Here is a 12,907-nt window from a genome sequence, read left to right on the forward strand (position 1 = left end):
TTAACAGGCTGACCAGGCTATATTTGGGGTTGGCTTTAAATGTAACCCTGGCCAAGATCATTTTCTGATTTGATCAGAGACCTGGTGTGAATAAAGCCCCTATCCTTCCTCCATGCCTCATCTATCCATCTGCTGCAATGTGCCCCGAGAATGCAAGATTAGGCTCCTGTGTTTTATTAAGACGTCCTTACACCTTAGCACATCCCAAACCTGCTGAAAGTAAAACTGCCCTCCTCCTTCCCGCAGCTGCAATGCCAGGCCAGCACTAAAACACGCCGGGCAGCGCAGACATGTACTGCCAAAACGGGTGCAGTAATCAAGGTACCTACTACCATCTCCCCCGCAACATACAGACCCCCATCCCCGCGCACCGAGGATATGCTCTCCCTTCTCTGTGAATGATCTGCTTCTAATAGGACTCGACCACGAGTCTCCCGTGTGTGATGTGTGTAATGTGCCAGTTTGTGCTTGTCCCCTACATGCAGAGGGCTAGGGGGACGAGGCGGCCGGAGTGGCTCCTGTGCCGGAGTTGAAAGGCGGTACCATAATTCCTCAATGCTGCTGCTGAGATCATTCCAACTTGGTGATTAAAGCCTTTTACGCTTACACCATTAAACAAGGCTTAGCGGGACCTCCCCCCCCCCCCAAAAAAAAAGTGATTGGTGACCGCGGAGAGCAAATCGCCAGGAGGCGAGCCCGGGGTCCCAGCAGGGATGGCCTACCGCCGAATTAACCTTTTAAAAGCTCCTCGCGGGTTGTTTGTCGCTTAGTCAGATACAGACAAACAAGGGGTGGAAATGGAGGCAACGAGGAGCAGTTGGCTCTTCCTCCTCCCGTCCCCCATTGACCGGGCTCACCTGAGTGTTTACACATCTAAATAAAGCGAACGATTTCTCCACCGCTATTCAAACACTGCAGCGCCCACTCTAAGGCCTTGTATTCTCTCACTCTCTCTCCTGCCCCCTTGTTTCCACTTCTTCTCGTCACCCCTGCGTCGAGGTGTCGGTCCTCCCCCCTTACCATCTCTCCCCTGCTCCCTTCGCAGTGCTCCACAAGAGTCTCTATCCTTAAATCCCCACTTCTTTCCCTTCTCTTTACATCCCTCCCCTTCCTCTCCAGACCCCCATCTCTCCTCTCCTTTAAAGGGGGTACTACCCCTCCTCTCCTCAATTTTCCCTCGGTCAGGGGCCTTGATCAATTGCCTTAACCTCCCCCCACTTCCCCTCCCCCTCCACACACACACTAGATCCTTCGTCTTGCCCTGCGACCGGTAGCAGGGTCCCTGGGATTAGTTCCTTCTGTTCAATGGGTACCCAAGGACGTCGCAGAGTCCCGGGATAAAGGGCTATAGGAGCAGTCTGCGCCTTCCGCGCTTCTATAATAGCTGACAATTGTGTCGCCCACCCCACCCCCCGACAGCAATCGCTACCTCTCCCCGTTACACAGCAAACCAGCTAGAGACGCACTGACTTCCCTGCCTTTTACTTCCCAAAAGCAGCAGTACACGAGCTCGTTCACGCTACTGTGGCGGGGAAGACACGGCAAAGGATACAAGCTGTGGAAAGCGTCCGATCAAATTAGCAGGCGCCACATTTCTGCTTGAAATTAACCAGCACTAACATTGTCCGCTAAAGGTTGCCTCGCTTCCAGAGTGAGACCGAAAATTCCTCTCTGAAATGTTGATTGAGTTCACTTTTAGGAGGGTTGGTTTGTTCGTGTTTAATAACAAAGCTCGTTAAAATAAGACAAAAAGCATCACCCTGCATAAGATGTAGGATTCCTGCATTTGATACAGCGGCAGAGCCCCTTATTTCGGTTCTAAGTTGTTTATTAAACCGAGTTAACGGGTCTAATTATTCTGCTCCTGAAAGGCAAAATATCCCTACCCTCGCTGGTTAATGAATAGCCCATCTACATTACAAGTTAACTTTTTTCATGAACCCATTTTTTTTCACGGAGCACTGCACTTCTTTTTTATGTGTCAGGTGGAAACCTTTCGTTGTTGACTGTGTCTAAGTTAATGTTTTATAATTAAATGTTTTCACTGGTCTACCTCAACCATCAGCTTTTCGAAAACCTAACACATGCGAGAGCTTATTTGCACTTCCCAGATGTTTCAGGGCTTTCAAGTTAGAAACTATTTTTATTCATTGCCAATCCTCCCCCGTCCCCGTATTGGTATCCTGATGCCATTTAAAATTATGTTTTTAAAGGGTTGTTCAGGCAAAATTCTTCACTGATTTAACTTTTTAATCTGTCTGTCTATTCGTTTTAACATCCGATTTCCTTTTTAGCGGGGGAGGAGGGGATAAACTGTGATTTCTTGCACTTGACCTACCGCAGAAAATTCCACAAATCCTTTGATTGTCTATTTAAAACAAAACAAGGAAATCAGCTTCCCTTTTGCTTCAGGATTACACTGGAAACAAGATCTAAAGATTCTCTTGTAATTTGGAGAGGCCAGCAGAATAATAGGTTTGGAATAGAAACAAGCAGCTTTGTGAGGGGAAGGATAACTAAAGCGCTTTTAGGCAAAGGATTTTCCCAGCTAAAGTGGCCGAAGACAAAGCAAAACATAATCTATTTTGGAAGATTTCCAAGATATGCCACATTAACCTCAGTAGATAAAATTTGCTTTCCTCCCCGAGCCCCCCATCTCCATCAAAGTCTGGTTTATCATATTTACATAAGTAGCCTTAGAAGGGATGTATCTATTATAGATCTAAGGCGCTAGCTGGCTCACATTTCATCTGAAAAATATAGGCGAAGTTTGACTGTTGCTTTATATATGATGCATTATAGAACTATTTCCATTAAAATACCCCCTGACCCATGGATTACCTCAATGGACTGGCTGCACGGGCTTTGTAATTTCCTGAAAATGAGATTTCGATTTATAAAACAAGAAACCAATTAGTAACCAAATGAGGCGAAGTAGATCCACTAAAATTGACCTAATCCCACAGGCACCATTTAGGCCAGTTCTTGGCGAATGAGTGATGAGCCAGTCTACCGTGGGCTCAAGGCATCATCCAGCTGTGTTATTGCAAGCAGCAAAAATAAATTGATCGAGCTTTTCCTTCGGAATGAATTTTCGACTCTTGACAAAATATAGATTATAGCCCCTCCATAACAACCTCCTCCACTCGAGGTTATTTCTTATAAGAAGATGAACAATTTAGGCTACAAGAAACTGCCCATATTCAAGAGAGAGCGGGAAGCATTCTAGCCAACCTACAATGTTGCTTCGGCTCTTAAACCAAACCAGTGCCTAGGAGGAATAGGACCTAGACTCTATCGTGTTTGGGGCAAAGGACGCTGACTCAGCCTTTATTTTAATAGCTGCTCCGTGGAAAGGCATTTAGACACTTTGAAGGCCACGGAAAGCATTCTTCTGGGCTTTCTGGTGGCTCTGTGTTAGCCGCACTAGCTGAGTCATGTTTCATTGCTATCCAGCCACTCCCAGACGGCTGGAGAATCCTGTTCACACTGATACCTCCCTCCCCAACGCTTTAAGACACAATAGCTTTTTAAATAGCAATCTAAAGGGGGGGTGAATATCTCTAAAGACTGATAAATAGGTCTTGCCCAATGACATTTTGGCTGCAATACACGAGCGCTTGTTTTCTATCCAAGGGTGAAACCTCCAGGTAAGGGTGGCAAAGCAATGGAAGAAGGTTTCCCTCCCCATCGCTTTTAATTTGATCTAGGAAAAATAACCCGGGGAGAGGGCAGGAAAATGGGGTTCCAAAAAGCACATGCATCTTTTTAGCCCTGGCTGATCTCGTAGGCCGGGAATCAATCTGTGAGTCTCTGCAGCTATGAAGACCTCACTGCCCTCTCATTCCTTTGTTTGGGAGTAGGGAATGGGCAGACATACAAGCCCTCCTTATCTTCTTTGTTTTTACTCGCTGGCTTTTAAAATCATTCGTTCCCCAGTAAAGTCTTGATCATAATAGCAGTAGCAGCAAACTTCGCGCTCCAGCTTGGAAATCACTCTCAGTGCACTAAAAACAATGGTTAAGATGTGACTAAGGGAGGTGGCTTCAGACACCTGAAAGGGATTTTCTTTTCAGAGTAGCGGGCTAGTCACGTCCAGAAAAATTAGGCACCTTTTTGCTACGCCCTTTATCCTCAGTTACAACTAACTTTGGAAGAGTGATTGCCTTTTGGGGGGGGAGGAATGCATTTCCAGGCTGCTCTCTGGAAGTCTGTAATGCTGAGTACAAAAATTAAACAATGCCAGCAACACAATCCTCCTAGAATAGGTTCACTAGACAGATCTCTTTGGTTAGGTGTAGGGGTCTCACGGCCAGATAGATTTAACATATCACTGGTTTATTTCAAATGCGACAAAAATACAATGAACATGGTCAAATAAAGTGCGATTATTTAATAGCATTTGAGCCCCGATTTCCAATCTTTACTCGGGCAAAGTAGCAGTCGCTTTTGCCTGAAACTGCGGTAATCCTGATTTTCTCTCCTACATATTGAATAAAACACATCTATCGAATTAGCCTTCAACTCGAACAGATCCTTCTTTGCCTGCACAGTGCAAACCTCTCGAGGAGTTGAATAGAGACTTGCCCCTAAGTAAAGGCTACTGAATCGGGCCCATATAGGGCTTGTGGTCCTCGGTCTGGTCAAATAAATACATAAAATCAATGGGCTCGCCCCTGAAGGCAAAAAGATTGGGGGTTTTTTCCGGACAGGTGTAGGACCGGAAGGGACCTCCACGGGTCATTTTTTGCCTGAGCAAGGACTGCTAATCAGGCCCCAAGCTGGATCTCAGAAAACAAAGTGGTGTGATGGAATCAAAATAGCATGCCTATGGGGGAGGGGCGCATCGCACGCCTGAATTCGGGGCGTGCTGTTCTGTTAGGGTGTCCTATCGGTCTTGATTCGGATTCGGTTTCCTCCGCAAATCTGCCGGGCGCACACACCTAGCCAGAGAGAGATGGAATGATACAGGCAGCCGTGACACCCAGAGAGAACCCCCAGCTACCTACTGTTTGGCGCCGGCCCCCCGCCCCCTGCGTCTTCGCAGTGGGAGCCTACACATGGGTGCGGAGGGGCACAAAGAGGGGGGGGGAGGAGAAGGCTGTGCTGAGCGAGCCCAGCGAAATCTGCAGAGGAGACGTACGCGACCCAGCCCTGTAAGCAGCAGCACCTTCCCTTCCCCATATGTTGCTTCCCATGCAGCCTGCCAGGTGAAGCCCTCATAAAGCTTTATGGGTGCACAGGCAGTTGAGCCAGGAGCCCAACGCAGCTCGTAAAGCAGTACCGCTCGTGCTTCCGGATCGCCCCCCCCCAGCAGCTGGGCTACTTTCTTATCTCTCTGGCTGCACTTTCGGGATGGGCAGCTAACCATAGGGCCATTTCTCCCGTTCCAAGCTAGAACCTCACCAGCCAGTGCACAACCACCACCACAAAGGCACTGGTGTTGCAACCCGAGCCCACGAGCCGTTTAATTGGTTTACTACACATGCCTTGGTTTGCTACCTTCTAGCATAGAGCCCTGCCATGGCTGATTTCTTTGCTAATATTACAGCCACTGGCAAAGGAGAGCTACAGTCCCAGACAGATGAGGCTGCGTGCAAGGATCGAATCCTCGTTGGAGGGTCCAGATGAAATTAAAGTATTTTTTTAAAAGCTGCTCGTTTCGAAGTGTCTGCGAATGCCGTTGCCAAATATTTATGGAGCGACCCGCTAAACCAAATGCATTCGCTTGAAACAAAGATTAAGTTAATAGCCGCATTTATTTCCTACAGAAAGGCTGCCTACACGGATCCACTATATAGCCAAATACCAGCATTTTGCTTCTAATACATACAGAGCAATGTAATGACACTTCCCAAAGTAAGCCAAGATCTGCAAGCCAAACTAAAACGACAGGCAATTCAAGCAGATCGGTATTATAACAGAATCCAAAATCAGATCTTATTTTGCTCATAGGCAACTATCCTGACAACGACTGCTCCGAGTTATTATTTCACATGGCATTTGTATGAATGCTAAAAAGCATCCTCCAGAGTTTTTTTAAGTAATTTTTATTAGCGAAAGAGAGAGGCTGGTTCTGAAGAAAATAAGATTTCACCATTGATCGGCTATACGCTTTCTGGTACATAAATCTGCCTTTGCAACTGTTATGAAAAAACTTTAGCTCTGCACTTCACATTTTAAGTCCACATCAAAACTAGAATTAAACACAGGGGCAGCGTGGAGAGTAAACTGCAGCTTAAAGGCTTTTAAATGAGAAAAACTTCTGTAAGAAAATAAACATTGAAACCTAATGCTCAATCATTTCCCCTAGCCGTAAGAAAAACAGCATTAAATCACCTATCCACGTGGGAAACGGATTTTTTTCTGTTAGTCTTTTAGTCCCTAAAATAAAACAAGATTAAGGATTTCAGTATGGAAATGTTAGCCATTATTATTCTGAAAAGGTTTATTTGAACAGCGCCCTGTGCTTGAATCTGTGAATTTAAGCATCTTTCTATATAGACTGCCTACAAACGCACAACAATGTTCACGATCAGTTCCCTAAACTATCTTCGCAATAAGACAATAGCATGGACTGATCAGAATATATTAAAGTGGCACGTATTCATTTCAGCTGGTTTAGGTTCCTTTAGTTCTCTTTCTACGAAAAAAATAATAATATACGCTTAGTTGCATACACCTGAAATGGGTTGTTTCTTAAAATAAATTTTTGAGCTATTTGCTTACACGGGGGGATGTGGGAGCCTTGCAGTTTTCTGAAGCTGTATTAAATTCGGCGTTTCAACTATGTAATGGGAAATCGCGATTTCAGGGCCATATCTTGTCGTCGGCTTGTTTTTAAAAGCACAACTCCCTCCTGGATTAAACATGGAGTTGTGCTTAAAAATTGATGGCTCAGTACGACCTCTCAGTGATTTACCAGGACTGAAGGCCTTCCAAAAATTAGCCGGCCACTGAAAGCTCCTGTTTGTCTTTCTCCAGGGAGGTTTAACTCCCTGGACCAAAAGGATGCCAGTTGACCAAGCCGTTGTTTTCAACTAAAACAGAGTTTCCCCTTGAGAGGTTTAATTTACAGCAGACTTGTGAAGGGGAAAAACGGAAAATGTTATTTTTATTGGTATTGAAGAATTCAGTTGCATCTTAAATATGAATCAAGGAGAATAACGATGCAATTCATTTAAAATCTTTGCTTACTATAATATAATGTTCGCTTTCTTTCTTACATCAGGCGTGCTGAGTTGTATTCGATATACAATTATTCATATTTTCCAAATAATTGCACCATGATACCTCTCGATCCATCCACCCACTCCCTTTATTTTATTCGTAAAACATTGTCCCTCTTAAAATAAATCATTCAATTTTTATCTACATACTGATTACAGTATATAAAAGCTGTTTGGAAAGAATTATACACAGAAAGATGTTCGCACATTATTTTGCTATTTGTGTATCTGTATCTTTCTACAATCTATAATCAGGTTAATCCGTTCACCGATAATCACTGCCCAGACAGATTTGAAATCATTATTTTAAGAGGTAAGTTGTTTTAGGAGTTGCATAAGAGCTGATAAAGACAGGTAAAGTTATTTCAACCAGACATTTAAATAATAGGGTTGTGACGTAGAAAGCCTTAGGATAAGCCCCAAAGTTTGTATCATTACCCTTCCCAGGGGAAACATGAGAAGGTTCCCCCTTTAAATATCTCTTCTCTCTCTGCACCCAGCCACCTACTTCAGTAACCACAGAAAATGCCCCCAAAGAGCCCCTCAGCTCCGAACTGAGACTGATTCCGTCTCAGGCTAGCTCCTTACTGATGGCCTGGCAGGTCTCGCCAATGGCTTCGTTCTGCTAAACGCGTGAGTTTCGAGGTCATCAATAACATGGGAAATAAATGACGGACCTGGCGTGAGGGCCCCGCTTCCACACCTGCATAAACACACGCAGCTGCACAGAGCCCGGAGGTCGGCGCCGAACCTAATCCGGATTCATCTCGCTAGAAAGAAGCAGTGGCCAGTGTACGCGTGTGCCCGAGTGTTTACACGAGCGCTCGCTCAACGCGGCGGCAACAGAAAAGCTGTAAGAGGGAGAATAGATTGTACCTGGCTCTGGCAGCAGAAACAAGCCCGGGTTCTGGGTCTGTCCCATACAGCTGGCGGGCCAAATGCACAGAGCGGGGGGAAGAGAGGCTGTGTTGCTCTAAATCTACAAATTCCAGCCCCTACACGCGCGTCTCTGTCTCCCACCCTCACAACTTCATTTGTTTCCCAAGTTATTGATGACGCTCCTGGAGAACGAAGCTGGAAAGACCTTCGCTCCCTGCAGCCTTAGCATTACTATTTTAATTTGCACTTTGCTATTAATTAGACACCGCAGGGTTTGCTACCTTAACGCTCCCCCCACCCCCCCCACTTTAGCTTCCTCCCCGATCTCCGCGCACAAACTGGCATCTGTTTTGGACAGCAGCAGCTCCGGTTTGGTGCACTTTGCCACGCGATTCCCCAGTGCATTCAAACATTCTGCTTTGGCACCGAGGGCCGGGGAGCGGCTATTCTTCTCTTCCAGTGATTATTCACAGCCTACAAGCAACACCATATGCTTCTTCTGATCAAACAACCCGCTACAGAGGCACCAATAATTGACGAGACCTGCTCGAAAGCACGCAGAAAGGTAGCCTACTGAGACTGCAGGAGTTGACAAATCATTGCTAATAATCCTTTTAGGAACATCACGGCCGTCGGAGTTTGCAATAGCTTTATTTTTATAAAGTACGCGTTGACAGTATAAAGGACAACTCGATCTCTTTTTAAACAGAAGGCAGCCTAGTCTAATGATATTCAAGCCGGCCAATCACAGACACAGTAGGAATGTGCAGTTTCATTTAATTTGTTACCTTTCAGGTGCTACAGCTTTGATTCATCTCCTCCTCGCTTGGTTTCAAGTTATTAGGAGATGGATTTGTATTGCTTAAAGAAATTACTTCCAAATACAATAGATTAGAAGTTACTGTCAAGATTGAGTTTTTTTAAGCAGTTTTAAACACGAAACAAACTTTAAACATTTTCCCGTATCCAAATACAGACATTAATTTTAAAAGTATGAATAGTTGACCGGTATAAATTTAAATCTATAACGCACTACTTCGATTTTTAATCGCAATTTTCAATTTAAAAAATGCAAAGACTAATATATTGCACTACTTTTTTCCAGCTCCTGATAAAATAACATACGCTCAATCGAATTGTCTTCATTTGTAAAACACAATAGCTTGGAGGTGTCAAAGCTGTATATGTGATTCATGTTATTAATTCGATCGGCAGAATTTCCCGTTCCATTTTTTTCTCTTCCACATACACGTTACTCCTTTCAGATATTCTTTAAAATATTCTTACAGATTTTGCACTTATTTTTCTGTCCCATTATGAGCGAAAGATTCAAAACACAAGCGAATTTTATATAGCTCCTCTTAATTTTAAACGATGAATAGTCTCCCTTAACTTTTCCTAGTGTTTGCTTTTCTCAGCAGCAGATCTAGACACTTTAAAGATTAACTTTAAATCCTAGATTTGTTAAACGGCAAGACTTAAAGTATATACGAAATTCCGAACCCCAGTTTTACTAGACAGACTAGACTGATCCTTCTTTCATTCAGAACAACGAAAAGTTTGCCACTGACTTCAATGGGAATAGGATCAGGCCCAAACTTGGACCGTATTTTCAGAGTGTTAAGGGATTTTCAATTCTTCTCGATGGAGAATTTCTATTAAATATTTCGGAGACCATTTAACCTCACCAAAGTCCTAATGACGTTCAGAGCAGGAGACACCACAGTCATGATGCAATCAAGGTTTGTTTGGATTATTTATTTGTATAGCATTGTACCTGTAAACTGTGGTTCAGTTCTTGAACTAAGGCTTTAGGACTTTGCATAGACTTATGTAAATATTTACCCTTATATTAACTCCCCTTCATATACCTATAAATATGGGTGGATTGCCCTTTTTGTTCTACACGTGCTTCGCAAGGGATGTAGATCTTAGAGAGTAGAAAAGAAAAAGTCATGTTTGTTTTAGTAGAACACGCAGCTGAGCTCAGTATCTTGAAGTGTTGACAAAAGCACTGTTGGTCCCCAACCAAACAGGTCCCATATGTACTGAAGTGAAGTGAAAGTATTTACGACAGAGAAAAGGGAGAACACAGAACACCTTCCTTCAGGAATTATACAGGCCAGATGAAATTTACATAAGAATAAACGATCATCTGGACTGGAATTTGAATGGAGGCAAATATTCATTTTCAGTAAAGTCACCTACCTTCAGGAAAAACCACCCTCATTTTTAAATAGCTGGTGGTGAGTCTGATTATTGATGCTTTATCCAGCTGAGAGGTGATAGCGGAGGGCAAAGGCAGTAATTTAGCCAGTTCATAAAATTCACTGTTTTCTTTCTCCCGTCTAGTCCGGGCAGCATTTTTGGACTTCTCTTTCATTGTGTTTTTTCCCCCTTTCCTTCTTAAAATGTAAGCTCCACAGATTCATCCAAAGAGGGAGGAAACTTTCAATTACAATTCATCTTCTGGAAACATCAAACATTGTTTTTGAATGCAGCGATTATTCGTCTAAATCTTTAAATGGTATGGAAAAGATTCAAGACCAAGCGTGATAATTAAAAAAAAAACACTCAAAAATAACGTTAACTGAATGCAAATGGACAGAAAGAGGCTCAAGGCAGCTCAGAGTGCCCAAGTAACTGAAGAGAGAGCTAAATGCCTGCACCACACAGCAACCAAAGCAAGGTATTCTGTCCTTTTCTTCTACCCATTGCTGCAAACATTGCTTCTCGAAAAAGAGACATAATCCTCTCTTTTTTCCCCTTTTTGTTCCTGCTGTCAATCCGATGCCTGAAATGACTGGCCTTTGGCTCCTTCAGTGGGTAACAGGTACTGCTTACTTCCTTCGTGCCACTGTGAAGACAACAGCATTCCTGGGATGAGAGATCTGTTTCACAATGCCACACATAATAAACATGTTATTAAATCTTAAAATAATCACCAAGAAACCTCCTCTTACGAGTTAATTTTCTCACCATTTTCTCACGTGGGCTCACAATGGAAAGTGTATATTTACATCTCAGCTGGGTAGCGACAGAGCAGGAGAAGAAAAAAAATACATGTTCGTATATTCTCCACCCACATTTAGGCTGCACAGACAAACATTTTATGACCAAAATGAAATGACATGTTTTTATTTAAAGACGAGAGATCATCTACACTCTGCATTACAAATTAACCAGATTGTTTCTCTCTTTAAATGTTAGCAGACCAGAAATCCCTAACACATTAGCAGGTCCGCAGAAAAGTGCAAACCGTGAGTCCGAATGAATGTTTATTTTTCCCCTTCTTCTCTTAATTCAACGTTGTGGGGGCTAGAGTCAGATTTCTAAATCAGTCCTCTAGCCAATTAACAAAAGTTGCATTTCTAGATTCTCTGGAGGCATGCTATCCTCCCGCCCTGCCTAGGAATCGAGGTAGCAACAGTATATTCAATTAAAGAGCGACGAGGTCCAAACTAGACTCGGCGCAGAGACAGAACTAGAGAAAAAAGAAGTTACATCAGGGCAACGCACAGCAAAATTAGACAGACCCGAATCATTCCTCTCTTGTAGAGGTAACGTTGCCACTGGTTTGAGGCTGATCTTTCACTTACCTCTGGTCCCCGCTCGCGGCAGCCTGCGGAAAGCTCTCAGGGTGAGGAGCCCAACTCTTTAATTGAAATCATTAATACCAACAGAAGGAAAGTTGGCTTCTCTCACTGCTTCTCACGCAGATGAGTGGACACATATGGCTTCCTTCCCGTCCCCTTTATGTGGCTTCGGACTCTCCCTCTCCAGCATTGGGGACGAAACTGATATTAATGAAGGAGCCCTAATTTGAGGCTGAGAAATGCCTAATAACTTCTTTATAGCTAAAAGGCTTTTAGCACAACTTCATTTCTCTCCCTGCCTCAGCCTAGCCCTCCCTTAATGCCACTCAAAGGTCCACCTCGCCTCCTATTGGTCCCAGTCTCTCAAAGGTCGGTCTCCCACTGGCTGAGAGGCAGGGTGACGCCACCGCGTTCTGGACACACACCCCTTTACCCTTGTGCGGGGCTGGGGCGGCAGCGTCCGCCCTCTGACCTCCCGGCTCCCGGTGCCCCTAATGAGCGGGTGCTGGGAAAGGCAAGTTGCCGCGGCTCGGACACACCGGCCCGCCGGCGGGGACTGCTCTATGCAGCGCTATGTCTGGCCTGCGGCTGGGCCTGTGGTGATCGGGTGCTTGGGAAAGGATGGTGCGCTGCGGCTCCCAGCCTGTGCGATCCGGTCCAGCGCCCCACCTGAGGCTCCAGTCTTAGGGCTGGTGCTGAGCAGCGGGAGAGATCCACAACCGGGCAGTCACCGCTGACCACCTCCCCTGCAAGCTGCAGGGTCTCCCTGGTGGCGCTCACTCAGTAAGAGCCTCGCGGGGCTCGATCCCTCTTCTGTAGGACGCTGACAGTATTTCAAGCCACTTTTCGCCAACGTCAGCAGCCGTGCTTGGTGGGAGAGGGAAATCCGCGCAGGCATGTTACCTTCTAACCGCACAACCTGGGGTACAGCAGAGTCCAAAGCTGTCAGTCTCTGTGACAACGTGCACTGAGGCTGGCTGGCAGGAGAGAAACGATCCGGGCGGGCTCCTAGATACACACTCTGCTGAATCCCTTATCACGGGAGTTAGACACTTTACAACCACCTGAAAGTGAATTCAAGTCATGGTGGGCGGGGGGAGTTTCCTTCCTAGTGAGTAAAAACTGGGAGATCTTCGTAACTGTTTTGAAAAAGCCAGGCAGCTCTCACGAACAGCGCATTATTGAAGGAGTGGATTCATCCTG

General features: G+C 44.9%; 1 protein-coding gene across 5 annotated transcripts in view; it reads right to left on the bottom strand.

The window, feature by feature from the left end:
* The window catches only part of SIM1 (SIM bHLH transcription factor 1), a 67,251-nt gene extending 54,551 nt beyond the window's left edge, over positions 1-12,700 (bottom strand). Inside the window, exons 1-2 of one of the 5 annotated variants that reach the window (XM_075923927.2) lie at positions 11,708-12,700; positions 10,317-10,965 (exon numbers count right to left, since the gene is read on the bottom strand). In XM_075923927.2, coding sequence (XP_075780042.1) covers positions 10,317-10,491 — 175 coding nt within the window. In that variant the 5' untranslated portion in view covers positions 10,492-10,965; positions 11,708-12,700. Of the gene's footprint in view, positions 1-857; positions 1,094-1,620; positions 1,761-8,105; positions 8,628-10,316; positions 10,966-11,707 lie in introns of those variants that run through there. The other 4 variants (XM_075923930.2, XM_075923931.2, XM_075923933.2 and 1 more) reach the window with 4 other exon arrangements.
* Between the last annotated feature and the right edge of the window lie 207 nt (positions 12,701-12,907).

Source organism: Pelodiscus sinensis, chromosome 3, assembly GCF_052426305.1.
Source record: "Pelodiscus sinensis isolate ZL-2025 chromosome 3, ASM5242630v1, whole genome shotgun sequence".
Lineage (NCBI taxonomy): Eukaryota > Metazoa > Chordata > Testudines > Trionychidae > Pelodiscus > Pelodiscus sinensis.